Source organism: Anomaloglossus baeobatrachus, chromosome 10 (assembly GCF_048569485.1).
Source record: "Anomaloglossus baeobatrachus isolate aAnoBae1 chromosome 10, aAnoBae1.hap1, whole genome shotgun sequence".
Taxonomy (NCBI): Eukaryota; Metazoa; Chordata; class Amphibia; order Anura; family Aromobatidae; genus Anomaloglossus; species Anomaloglossus baeobatrachus.
In genome coordinates this window covers 175551606-175565696 of record NC_134362.1, presented here as the reverse complement: position 1 = coordinate 175565696, position 14091 = coordinate 175551606, and the positions used below count along the sequence as shown (strand labels likewise).

General features: G+C 43.0%; 1 protein-coding gene across 2 annotated transcripts in view; it reads left to right on the top strand.

Moving 5' to 3' along the window:
• WWOX (WW domain containing oxidoreductase) overlaps window positions 1-14091 on the top strand; it is a 1222377-nt gene that overhangs the window by 66860 nt on the left and 1141426 nt on the right. For both annotated transcript variants that reach the window (XM_075326934.1, XM_075326935.1), the window contains exon 6: window positions 8815-8921. In XM_075326934.1, the coding sequence (XP_075183049.1) occupies window positions 8815-8921 (107 nt within the window). The remainder of the gene's footprint in view (window positions 1-8814; window positions 8922-14091) is intronic.

The window sequence follows — 14091 nt, the reverse complement described above, 5'->3', positions numbered from 1 at the left end:
ACATGATAGGCTTCCGATCATCCTTCTCCTCTTGACGGCATTGTCCTTTTTAATGGTGAGGTCAGCAACAGAGGCTCGCATCTATACACCTCCCCCTGATTACCTCCCCCAAGTTGAGCAAGCCATATTGCGGACAAGCACTAAGGTGGGGTCCATGAGTTGGGCTTGCATACATTTCTTACTATCAATCTTCCCCAAGTCAATAGCCACAGTGTGGTTAGGCTTACTCACGGTTCTTGGTTCAGAAGTGGATGCTGAAGACTGGGAATGTGAATTATCCTTGGAAAATATGTTAGAAAGATCCACATCAGGGTCCTTAATAATTCCGTAGTCCAGGCATTCCTGAGGCCCAAGTGATCGGACAGCCTCCTGGGTACGGACCGATAAGCTTGTCCACAGGTATTTGGACCACTCATCTGTGGGCACCAGGTGCATACGCATTAGCACCTCAAAGTTTTGCAAGTGTTCATCTATCTCAGTGCTGGAATCATTAAACACTGGCACATCCCTGTAGCGAAGAAGACTTCTTTGGTGGTGGTCTATCCTGGAGGTAGGTGCTGATGGTAAGGAAATTGGAACTCCCAACACGAATTGCAGAACTCCAGCCCTCTCTTCTCTTGAAGCTTAAGGCCCCAATGCAGTCAACAATTCCCTGACTCGGTCTGCTTGGGCTTGGTTTGTTTCCAGACTGTCACTGGTTCTATGATGAGACACACAGTTTACATCCTCTGGTACCACATCGGCGGTATCCTCATCGTCCTCTGCATCATTCTGGGCATCCCAACGGACTAATTTCTGGATCAAGTCCGACCGAGTCTCAGCGTTCCAGTAGATAATCTTTCGCCTCTGGCACAGATCCTGTAGCATCCATTTACTGCAGCGGTCGTAACTCCTCTCTTGTCCTTGTCCCATGGCTGAGCTGGTGGGGTTGGACATGGCAGCGTCCGAAACCTGAATGCCTCCCCTATGGCCTGCTGGGTATGCTTATGTGCCTGAAGATGTACATGTAAACTGGGAGTCACCGACTAGACAAAGGCTACTAAGGTAATTACATTATCAATACACAACTACAATACAATGGTTACTGGAAATGTCTGGAGAACAATACCTCTGGCTTTCAATGGCCAACACAATTACATTGAGTCAACAAGAGTCTTGTAAAAACAATGAGGGACTTCTCCCCTGTCTATAGACAATCTATCATGCTGTCTGGCTGGATTTTTAGAAACTTTAACCCATGAGAGTCCATGTCGTCACAAATGTCACTTGCTGTTTATCCAAAAAAATGACAAGTGCCAACTAGTGATGAGTGGACTCTACCATGCTCGGGTGCTTAGTACTCATAACTAGTGATGAGCGAGCACTACCATGCTCGTGTGCTCGGTACTGGTAACTAGTGATGAGCTGGCACTACCATGCTCGGGTGCTCTGTACTCGTAACTAGTGATGAGCGGGCACTACCATGCTCGGGTGCTCAGTACTTGTAACTAGTGATGAGCGACCACTACCATGCTCGTGTGCTCGGTACTCGTAACTAGTGATGAGCGGGCACTACCATGCTCGGGTGCTCTGTACTTGTAACTACTGATGAGCGAGCACTACCATGTTCAGGTGCTCAGTACTCGTAACTAGTGATGAGCGAGCACTACCATCCTCGGTTGCTTAGTACTCGTAACTAGTGATGAGTGGGCACTACCATGCTTGGGTGCTCGGTACTCGTAACTAGTGATGAGCGGGCACTACAATGCTTGGGTGCTCGGTACCTGTAATTAGTGATGAGCGGGCACTACCATGCTCGGATACTCAGTACTCATAACTAGTGACAAGCGAGCAGTACTATTGACTTTCATGATACTCAGTACATGACTCGAGCCCCTCCGAGCGTCTGAATTCTCGTTACGAGTACCAAGCACCTGAGCATGGTAGTGCTCGCTCATCACTAGTGCCGACTTAATAAGATGCCACCCTCCAATATATAGTAGTGGTATAGAGTTGATACAGCTGTATGTATCTCCCGCTTCTCAACAAAAAAAAGTACCAAAAATCTAATAACATCACAAATACGTTTTAGTTCCCTCTTACATATGGTCAGGCGTTACGGCCAGAACACCATAGCTGGAATGGCGATGTGATTAAGACGAAGACCTTTTCCTCAGATGCCGTTCAAGAACAAAACATATCAGGAATTTAACGCTCTGGTTGATTTCATGTCAGGTCAGTTCCTAGAATTTCAAGGTCTTTTGGTTTGAAATCTTTGTTCCTTTTTTTTTTTTAACTTGTTGTTACGATTCCTTAGCGCATGGTTTATATTTGTGGAAAACAGATTTTCATTCTTTTTGTGATTTTTGGTATTCATGGTTGCGAATAACAAAAGATGCCCCTGGATAAAATGTCGGAATGGGCAGATACTTGGCAAATGAGGTTTAATGGTTATAAATGTAAAGTAATGCACCTAGGACAGAGTAATCTTATAGCTGCGTATACATTAAATGGAAGTAAACTCGGGACTACAGAACAGGAGAAGGACTTTGGTATTCTCATTACAAGTAAGCTGAGCAGCAGCACTCAATGTCAGGCAGCTGCTGCTAAAGCAAACAAGATTTTAGGGTGAATAAAAAGAGTTTAGATCCCGGGATCCCAACCTATTGGGATAAATCACTTGTAAAGCCTCATCTGGAGCATAGGATCTGGATTTTAAAAAGTATATTCAGAATTTAGTCAGTGCAGAGGTGGGCAATTAGATTATTACAAGGGATGGAGGCCGCCCATATGATGAGAGGTTGGAAAAGTTGGATTTGTTTAGCTTAGAAAAAAAACGTCATAGAGGAGATCTCACTGATATGTATAAATACATGTGTGGTCAATATAAAGAACTGGCACATGATTTATTCCTTCCAAAGACAATACTAAGGACCAGGTGGCATTCACTGCGAGTGGAAGAAAAGCGATTCCGGCAGCTAAATAGGAAAGGGTTCTTTACAGTTAGAGCAGTCAGACTGTGGAATGTACTACCACAAGAGGTAGTAATGGCAGATACTATAACAGCTTCTAAAGAAGGGCTGGACGATTTCTCAGTACACACAGCATTGTGGGTTATAGATGATTTAGGAACAAAAAATGTATAATTGGTGGAAGAAGGTTGAACTTGATGGACCTAGGTCTTTTTTCAACTTGAGTAACTAATAACAGTCATCGGGGCAGGAACTGGACCTGGGGAAGGTGAGTAAAGCAATTTTTGCTTTCAGGGTTTTTTTAGTGGTACATGTTGGATTTTATGCACGGAGAGAAAAGATGTTTCCTCTGTGAGTGAATAGAGTCCAATTTTGTTCTCATGGTATTCATCTTGTCTTATAACTAACGTCATAGGGTTCAGCTAATACTGATGAGCAGGGAATTTTTACATTTTTTTGACGCTCTTATTGGTGCATAGTTCAGAGGGGACTTTTCCTTTGTCCGTGACCCTATATAAACAGGTCACATGTACTAATAAAAGAGAATTCTTAGAGTACACCATACTAATCGTGTGCACTGTATTGATTTCTCAAGCGCTCGTAAAACAAATCTTATTAATTTGGAGTTCAAATGGCAAATAAGGAGTACATTTCGCAAACACCGAGGTTAAAGTCACATGTTTGACAGCGATCGTCTTTCGATAGAGAACTTACTTATCACACAAGATAATCCATGTCTGCCAATATTCACATCCCAAGCCAGCCCTTAGGCAACATGGACCCTGCAGCTCTTTAATTAAGCCAAGTTCTTTGTCACTTTTGCGAGAACATCCATAAAGAAAGTAATTAAACTCCTCACCGATTCCTTTCTCCATTCTTCAAACCATCATGACGATACAAACTGTGCCGATTTTTGCATTTTTTTCTGGAAATGATCAAATTTCCTTCTTTTGTTGATTTGTAAATTGCTGTTTTTTTATGATTATTTTATTAAACTCTCCTTTATGCCCATTTCTTACCATGACACAAAAAGAAAAAAGGCAGAAAAACCCCCTCTGCCTTATCTCGCGGCCATCATAATTCCTAATCACTTTAGTGGATTTCCATAGACCGATTCCAAATATTTGCTAAGTATATTAAACGACGTAATTATACATTTTTGCCTTTCTCCGTTTAATGGAGAACATATGGTTTCTTCATCAATCTTGCAAACCGCACTTAATTTTTGAATGCTTTTTATTTGAAGTAGTGTACGGTACACAACAATGAATGGGTCCCCAGAGTGCGCGCGAGAAACGGCAAGAGTTTACTCAGTAAATTTAGAATAATTCAGTTAACCCAGTTAATTCAACAGTAAATTTTCTGCATGTCTATACAGTAGCGATCCAAGCGAGATCCAAGGGTGTCTTTATACACCTGTCTCAGCAATGAGAATTGTCTACCGGCATAGTTGCAACTCAGCATTCCCGAGACCGAGCTTTGCAGGGAATTTTATTTTACTTTTATGAGCGAAAAAGAAGACATCAATAAGGGATGAACAGTTCATTCTACACTTAATTTTATCATGAAAAATAGTATATAGCATCTTCCATGTTGTGGAGAAATGGAAGACATCTAAGACCGCGTGCACATGTTGAGTATTCGGTAAGGTTTTTTAGCCTTAGTCTTTGTAAGCCAAAACTAGGAGAGGGTAAAAAAAATTCAGAAGTGGTGCCCATGTTTCTATTATACTTTTCCTATAAATGTTCTACTCCTGGTGGCTACAAATACTCAACTCAAGGTTGTTTCCTACTTTTACATTGATGGCCTGTCCTTTGGATAGGTGTCACACTCACCGCTGAGGATAAGGCGGCGAGCGCCAGATTATGGCACATCCAAAGGGTGAGGTGGACCCTCTTGACCACCGGGAACCGAATCCACACAGACAAGGGAAGAGTGGCGTCCAGGGGCTGTGGAAGGTGAGTCGGGACTAAGTGACCGCGGGACAGGGGGACAGGCAGGGTCAGACAGGTTTGGCACGGGAATACAGTACAGTTAAGGAACGGGTTAGGAATAGGCTGTTCCCAGGACACAGCAGTGGACCAGAAACTCAGGCAGGACGGATCAAGGATACTGACTGTTCCCGGCCACGGAGACGGACAGGAACAGAGACACTGGAAGTCATCAGGCAAGGCTCCAGACGTCGGGCAGAGGTCGTCATACACCTGACATCTGGTAAGGCTCCAGACATTAGGTAGAGGTCATCAGACATCGGGTAAGGCTCCAGACATTGGGCAGAGGTCATCGGACATCGGGTAAGGCTCAAGACATCGGTCAGAGGTCATCATACACCGGACATCAGGTAAGGCTCCAGACATTGGGCAGAGGTCATCAGACACCGGACATCAGTATTGCATATCTGCCTCCTATTCAGATCAATAGGAGGCGAATGTGCAATACCTGGCCGCGGCCTCTATCAGAAGACCTTGTAGCTCTTGAACTACGCATTTCCGGCTGCCTGCTGCCACCGCCGGCATCGAAAACAGTTATTCGACTGGGGGTGCGGGGTGTCGGACCCCGGCCGATCTGACATTGATTACCTATCCTAAGGATAGGCCATCAGTGTAAAAGTAGTAGACAACCGCTTTAAAGATTCTACACTTATATCAGTCATGTTTGACAACATTTTGAGCTGGTCATACTATAAAAGCTGAGTGTAATGCTAAAGTGGAGTTATTCAGGACTTTTCTGCAGAAAACAGGAGATCTGACAAATCTTCTGGGAGTCTAGGTGGTCTCCCCCATTTTTTTATTTGCAATATATCACAAAAGTTAGTACACTCCTAACATTTTTGTAGATATTTTATCATACATTTTCCTTGGACAACACTGAAGATCTGACACTTTGGTATGATATGAAGCAGTCAGAGTACAGCTTGTATAACAGTGTCAATTTGGTGTACCTTCTAAATAACGCCATAGACTGCCATTAATGTCTAAACCCGATAGTAACAAAAGTGAGTACACCCCTAAGTGAACATGGTCAGATTATGCCCAAAGTGTCAATATATTGTGTGGTCACAATTATTTTCAAGCATTGCCTTAACTCTCTTTGGCATGGAGTTCACTAGAGCTTTACAGGAGCTGCTGGATCTTTTTCCATCCTAGATGACGACATCACAAAGCTGGTGGATGTTAGAGACCTTGCGCTCCTCCACCTTCCATTTGAGGAGGCCCCACAAATGCTCAATAGGGTTTACGTCTTGAGACATGCTGGGCCACTCTAGCACCTTTACCCTCAGTTTCTTTAGGAAGGCAGTGGTCATCTTGGAGGTATGTTTGCGATCAATATGTTGAAATACTACCCTGCCGCCCAGTTTCCAAAAGGAGGGGATCACACTTTGCTTCAGTATGTCACAGTACATGTTTGCATTCATGGTTCTCTCAATGAACTGTAGCTCCTCACAGCCTGCAGCAATCATTCAGCCCCAAAACCATGACACTCCCACCACCATGCCTGACTGTAGGCAGGACACATTTGTCTTTTTACTTCTAACCTGGTTCTCACCACACAGGCTTGATACCATCTGAACCATATAAGTTTATCATCAGACCACAGGACAGTTACAGCAATCCATGTCCTTAGTCTGCTTGTTTTCAGCAAACTGTATGCAAGCTTTCTTGTGCATCATCTTTAGAAGAGGCTTCCTTCTGGGACGACGGCCATGCAGACCAATTTGATGCAGTCTGCGGCCTATGGTCTGAGCACTGACAGGCGGACCCCTCATCCCTGCACCAATGCTGGAAGCACTCATAAATCTATTTTGAAAGGATGACCTCTGGATATGATGCTGAGCACGAGCACTCAACTTCTTTAAGAAGAGGTCTGTTCTGAGTAGAACCTGTTTTGTTAAACTGCAGTATGTCTTGGCCACCGTTCTGCAGCTTAGTTTCATGGTGTTGGCAATCTTATAGCATAGGCCATCTTTATGCAGAGCAACAATTATTTTTTCCAGATCCTCAGAGAATTATTTGCCATGAGGAGCCATGCTGAGCTTCCAAGTGACCAGTATGAGAGAGTGTGTGAGTGATAACACCAAATGTAACACACCTGCTCCCCATTCACACTAATTAGTCACATGAAATTGGAGAAGGAAAATGGCTAATTGTTCACTATTTGTCCATTTTTTCTTAGGGGTGTACTCACTACTTGTTGCCAGCGGTTTACTGGTTGTGTGTTGAGTTTAGAGGGCACAAAGTTTACCCTGTTGTACTAGCTGTAGACTGACTACTGTACATTGTATGTATACAATATACATAAATACAATATTCAAAATACAGTGTTTATCTTCACAATAAAATATTTACAAAAATGTGAGCTTCATCTTCATTCAAGCTCTGTGCTTCATCTTGACTGTGTATCAAAAGAGGAGACCCTACACAGCTTTTTTAAAACTATTTAAATAATTTATCTGCGCTGGGTATCAAAATACGGGGGACCTCACTTCATTTTTTTTTTCCAATTATTTTTACACTCCACTTCAGGGACCCAGACAGCTTGTGTGTGTGAGTGCAACAAATCAAAGATGCCGCAACAGAGGAAGGGGGCGCAGTCTTACTTCAGCCAATCACAGATGCTGTCACAGAGGGTGGGTGGGGAAGCAGTGAATATTCATAAGGTTTAATGAGTGGACCCGGAAGCATTGTGACAGCCGCACGCAGAAACTTAGTAAGTATAATTGCCCCGCTTTTTAGCCCTCTTGCCCTTACAAACACCATTTTATAGCACTAATATTCAGGTCCCCATAGACTTATATGGGGTCCAGGGTTGAATTCAAGTCCGGTCCCGAAACAGACTTTTTTTTTCTATATGAAACTCGAACATCTGCGGGTTTATCCATGTCTACTTGCCAGTACAGCATAACTAACCCAGAATTGGCTACGTGTATTTACACTTAAAACCTATCAGTGCCAAAAATGCGTATTGATGGTGGATCGGAGATGTTGACTATCAACTTCAGGTTGTCCATCTTGATCATTCAACAACTACATGCTTAACCTTGTGGGCTAGGTTCTTCTTCAGGTATCTTTTATTTGCCCTTATATAATTTATGAGGTTGACACTCGTCATACCCACATGACAACACCATAAATATCGACTTCACAGATGAAGAAAGAAGTACCACTAATTTTTGTTAACTTTTTACGATACCACGTCTTCTTACAAAGTACTCGTCTTTGTCATAATCTATGTGGGGCACAAAAAAACTTTAGGCAGGTTGGATTCCAACCTGGGATAGCTGCTAGCAGATTCGGTTGTCTGGTTTTCTTGTGTTAGGTCAACTTTATATTGAGTGACCAGTATGGGTAGTTTATACTTTTTCCCACCAACAGCCATGTGACAAGTGTTCCAAAATGGGTAGTTGACACTTTTTCCGACCAACAGTCATGTGACAAAAGCAACAGCCTTTGCAACATTGTCTATATATCTACAAGGTAATTGGGTTGAAGCGTTCTCAATTCTGGATTGGCGGAAGGGAGGTGGGAATCGACAGATGTTTGGGTGCTGCTTGCACAAATTGCGGGCTTGCTATTTCAGTCCTGTAATTGGTCTGTCTCTGGCTCTTGCACAAGCACACACACCATGGCAAAAGCTAATGGTGTGAAATGATGTCGTTCTCAAACATAAATTAATGCCATATGGCAAAAGGTAGTTAAGAGAATTACGGTATTGGGTTTCTTCAGTGCTTGGTTGTTGGTTGCATACAGTACGTCAGAAATTCTTTCATTGCAATCGACACCACGTTCTTTCGTCCAACAATGGCTTACTAAGTCAAGATAAGTAGTGCAACCACCTGATTCTATTTTTGCTTTGGTCCCTACAGGATTTGAGACTGCACGTTCCTTAGCTCTTCATGGTGCACTGGTAATACTGGCATGCAGGAACCTCCAAAAGGCAAATGAAGCCAAACGGCTGATTATAGATGAATGGGTAAGTCTGGATATTTCTATATGAATAATAAAACATTGCATTATGACAATCGACACACTTTGATCCTATTCACATTTTGCACATATATTGAGAAAGATGAACATGTCCATTGAACAGATAGAGACCGATAGTCCTTTTGCTTCCCGTTTGACCTGTATATATTACCATACTTCCACAAAAAAGGAAGGTCTTTCGTATTATAACCCATCCTCCAAATTAAAGTAAGAAAACATCAGTAATCTTTGGCCACTGGACGGTAGCCGTGAGATTGGTCTCCTACTTAACCCTTACCTTACCTATTTTGATTAGCCAACCTTTCCAACATTACCATTGTGGCGTCAAACACGCGTCTTTGCACCAGACCAGGTAATCAAAATAGGAGCCACCAAAGCCATCCGGTAAGAGATGGTTCTCGGGGCTCCTGTCCAGTAGCCACAGATCATGGACATGGCCAAAGAACTGGGTCATGCGAATCGATTCGCATCAATTATGTCGGTGACAGATGCCATTATTAGTCATTCCTCACAGCCCCGCTGTAAAAGCCTCATGCGTTTTTCCCAGTGTTTACCATAAACGGAAGCAAAAAACAAGTTGTAAACATAGCTTAATTTTGTCAGTACAGCAGTCTGTATTCTGTTTATGAAAGACTGAAGGACATATATAATGTTTTATCTCTGCTCTGGATGACCACCAGTGCCAAGTGAAACACCTGATGCCTATCATGTATTGGTTTATAAAATGGCCTCGAACAATCAGTCAACAATTTGTCCAAAGAGAACTCAACGGGTCTAGGAAATTCAACTGAATTGAGTATTCGACTGTCCGAAAATCTCTTCTTCATCCAAACTTTAAAAGGGTTGTCTAGGACTTGGATAGTGATGCTATATCCTTTAGATAGGTCATCAAGACCAGATCGGTAAGTGTCCAAAACCCCAAACCTCAACCAAACAACTGATTCCCTTGGCAGCCAACATAAACAGTGAATAGAGCCATGACAATATCCGCTTATGGCCTTCAAAAGTCCTGAAAATAGTCATCCGATTGGTGCCCTGTGTTGGACCCCAACTGATTTGATATTGATGATCTCATCAGTATCTAAGTCCTAGACTTCCCCTCTAAAGGGGTATTCACATTTTTTTGGTCATTTCATTGAGGCTCAGAGGAACCATGAGTTAGTCTGCTGCCACCAGGAGGCTGACACTAACAATACATTCTAACAAAAAAAATCATCTCATCCCTAGCAGACTAAACCTCTAGCTTAGTGTGATTCGGATGCAGACATAAGTCTTAAGGCCGCTTTACACGCTGCGATATCGGTACCGATATCGCTAGCGTGCGTTTCCGCCCCCATCGGTTGTGCGACACGGGCAAATCACTGCCCGTGTCGCACAACATTGCCCAGACCTGTCACACATACTTACCTGCGTAGCGACGTTGCTGTGACTGGCGAACCGCCTCCTTCTAAGGGGGCGGTTCGTTCAGCGTCACAGCGACATCACACCAGCATCACTGAACCGCCGCCCAATAGAAGCGGAGGGGCGGAGATGAGTGGGACGTAACATCCCGCCCACCTCCTTCCTTCCGCATTGTGGCCGGGAGGCAGGTAAGGAGAGCTTCCTCGTTCCTGCGGTGTCACACGGAGCGATGTGTGCTGCCGCAGGAACGAGGAACAACTTCGTTACTTCTGCAGTAACGATATTTGAGAATGGACCCCCATTTCACCGATGAGCGATTTTGCACGTTTTTGCGACGATGCAAAATCGCTCATAGGTGTCACACGCAACGGCATCGCTAATGCGACCGGATGTGCGTCACAAATTCCGTGATTCCAACGACTTCGCATTAGTGATGTCGTAGCGTGTAAAGCCCGCTTAACTCTCAAACTGGTCTTCGCCTTGGTTTGGTCAGGTGCTAACTTTCTCTCTCTTTTTTTTTTTTATTTTAGTCCTACTCCAGGGACAGCTTTAGGGTGTCCCATGGTTCCTGTTTCCCCAAAGAAGCAACTGCAAAATGATGATTTTTGATGCTTCACATTAAAATCTATTTTTTGTAGTTTTCGTTGAGGGACACAGCAACCACCTTTAGTTGCATTTGTTGTTTTTTTCTCTCAGGGTAGTTATACTTTTATTTTTTCATTCTTTTATTCTTTAATTCTTTTCCTTTTTGTACTACGTTCTTACTAACTTTAAAGACTTGGTGCTACCAGGTCAGGTGCAGTCTACTGGAGAGGAGCCAACGTACTCTTTTTGTTAAGTTGTATTGTTAGCGTCACCAGATTAACCCTTGGTTCCTGTGTCCCCCAATGAAAACTACAAAAAAGAAATTTTATGGTGAGTACCAAAAATCTTCGTTTAGACCAACTTTAGACAGTCCCTTGATCTTCCTTTCGTCTAATGAAAAGGAATGTAGAAAAAAAAATGTAGAAATGGTTTCGCATGGAAAGATGTGACCCTACTTTTTAGACATTCCAATACAAAAAGTTCCAATTTCAAAAAATTCAAATTAGAAGAGTTTTTTTATTTGACTTTTTTCTTTATGAATCATTATAGACTCACATTCAATAAACCGGTGGTTTATTGTTGACCTTTATTTTTGACGTGTTGTGGCAGGTTTCCCAATGAGACTATTGCTTACCTTCCTGATACATGCTGTTCTTTGACCACCTCCGTTCCTTTACAAACCATTCAGCACTGAAAGAGTGGGCCGTTCTTCCGGCTTTTGTGCGCCGCGCCAAGATCTGTTCAGGCAGCAGGTGGCTCTCGTATCTCATACACGTTCTCCCAGGCCTCCAGCATTAAGTGGCAGCATATTGTGTCTATAAGTACTTTTCAAAACGCTGCCATTTGCCACTTCTAAGGGGATTTGTTTCCTCTCTCTTTAGGAAAACAATTGCATGTGTCCACCGATTAACTGAGACTAAGCCGTCAGTGGAATTTCTATTTCTTGTAATGGCTTTGTTGTTGTTTATTGAGAGGGGCTAATTAACTTTGATTATTGTGCTAATATTATGGCACTTTGACAGTCCTTCAGATTTCCGAGACTGCAAAAATAAACAAATGAAATGCAGGTGCTGGAGCAGAAAGAATAAGTTATTACTGAACTTTGATTACCCGCTCTATATCGCCAGGAGAGAATCTGTTGATTAATTACAGGATGTCGGAAATTTACATTGCATTCCAGGAGGGAAAATAGTGTTATCCTTGAAAACCCCTTTGTACCCATTGGGATGGAAAATTATCTAGCATCTTATGTCTCGTAAGAAATAGATAAAAAGGGAACTTTCATGTATTTGTGCTCTTTTTGGTCCTTTGTGTCTGTGCCGAAAGTGAGACGATGGGACATGAGATGTTCCCTCAACAACACTAACTTGATACTCTGCTACTTTTATGTTTGTGTTTTGGCATGTTTATGCTTCCATATGTACAAAGGGCATATAGGTGATTGGATCCCTTTAACAAGAGGAACCTCAAGACCCATCTCTTCCAACAAGCCTACATCCTACAGTAACCCTCAGTCCAGTACACCACGGCGCAACCAGCTCTTTCCTCACCTATTGTACCATCACCCATTCCCTGTAGACTGTGAGCCCTCGCAAGCAGGGTGCTCTCTCCTCCTAAACCAGTCTGTTTTGTACTGTTAATGATTGTTGTACGTATACCCTCTTTCACTTGTAAAGCGCCATGGAATAAATGGCGCTATAATAATAAATAATAATTATTATTATTATTATAACAGCTTCCTAAGCTTTCTCTCAAGCTATGGAGCCCTATGCTATCCCTAATCTCAGGGATACTCTTGATGGTGGAGAGACCTGAGTCTCCTTCCCGTTCCTGCTCCTAACCAGTCCTGATCTGATTCCCCCTTCCCCTGTTGTGACAAGACAGGAGTGTGTTGAAAACCATAAAGACAGACAAGTTCAATCCAAAACTCCGTCAGACAGCACGCACACTCAAAGGTAAAGACAATAAAAGATTCAGGAGGAAAAACAAGAGCAGGAACGAAGTACAAAACAACAGACCTGCTCCAACCAATAAGCACATTTAGCACAACTTTCACCAGAGAGTCTGGAACACCACACCTCACAGACCAACCTAGGATAAACTATTGCTGGCATGGGTGGAAGGTTTCAACCAGCAAAAATAGGAGGGGAGCAGATGTGATAGATCTCACCACAACATGTGATTAAAGGAGCAAGAAGACTAGCAAAGATTAACTCTTGATAGCCTGCCTATGAATCAGCACGCAGCAGGTCAACGCCGGAGTTCTGCATGTGTTGATCCCAGACACCAGATAAACCATTTTATGTAGTGTCAGAATCTTCAATCTGAACAGAGCCCAATGCTGCCATGACAGTCAGCGAACATTATTGTTAGCTACAGAAGAAAGGAATGTCCATAAAGACTGTACGGTGTGTCCTCATTTTCCGAGGCCATGGCTGCAGGGGTCCAGTACTAAAGAGGTTTGAACCTCTGTCCAAATCTGACCATGAAGCTTTGCACCACTTTCAGTTGTAAGTTTGAAGATTTTTACATCCTCAAGTGCAAACTCTACTAAAGACTTTTCAGTGTTACACTTATGTCTGGACACAATTTTATTCAGCAGCATCTCAAACCCATGGTCATTTCTGTTCAGAGAACTTATGCCCCGTGGTACACATAAAAACTAGTGGAAAATGTGAAATGTCATGGAGATATGTTAAAAAATGGCATAAGTGGGATCTAGGACACTGACATTCCCATAACTGCTAGAACACTAGGGTCTAGTGCCTCTTCGGCAAAGGACATATGAATCAATCCGCATACAAGTTTATCCTGGAAAACAGCTGCTTCCTTCTGCTCAGGCAATGTTCCCCAACTCTGAGGACTGTTTTTTTCCAGCAGGACAATGCACCACAGCTAGATCAACCAATGTGTGGATGAAGGACCGCCACATCAAAACCCTGTCATGGCCAGCCCAATCTCCAGACCTGAACCCCATTGAAAACCTCTGGAATGTAATCGAGAGGAAGATGGATAGTCACAAGCCATCAAACAAAGAACTTCTTACATTTTTGCACCAAGAGTGGCATAAGGTCACCAAAAAGCAGTGTAAAAGAATGGTGGAAAGCAGCCAAGACGCATGAAAGCTGTGATTAAAAAATCATGGTTATTCCACAAAAAAATTGATTTCA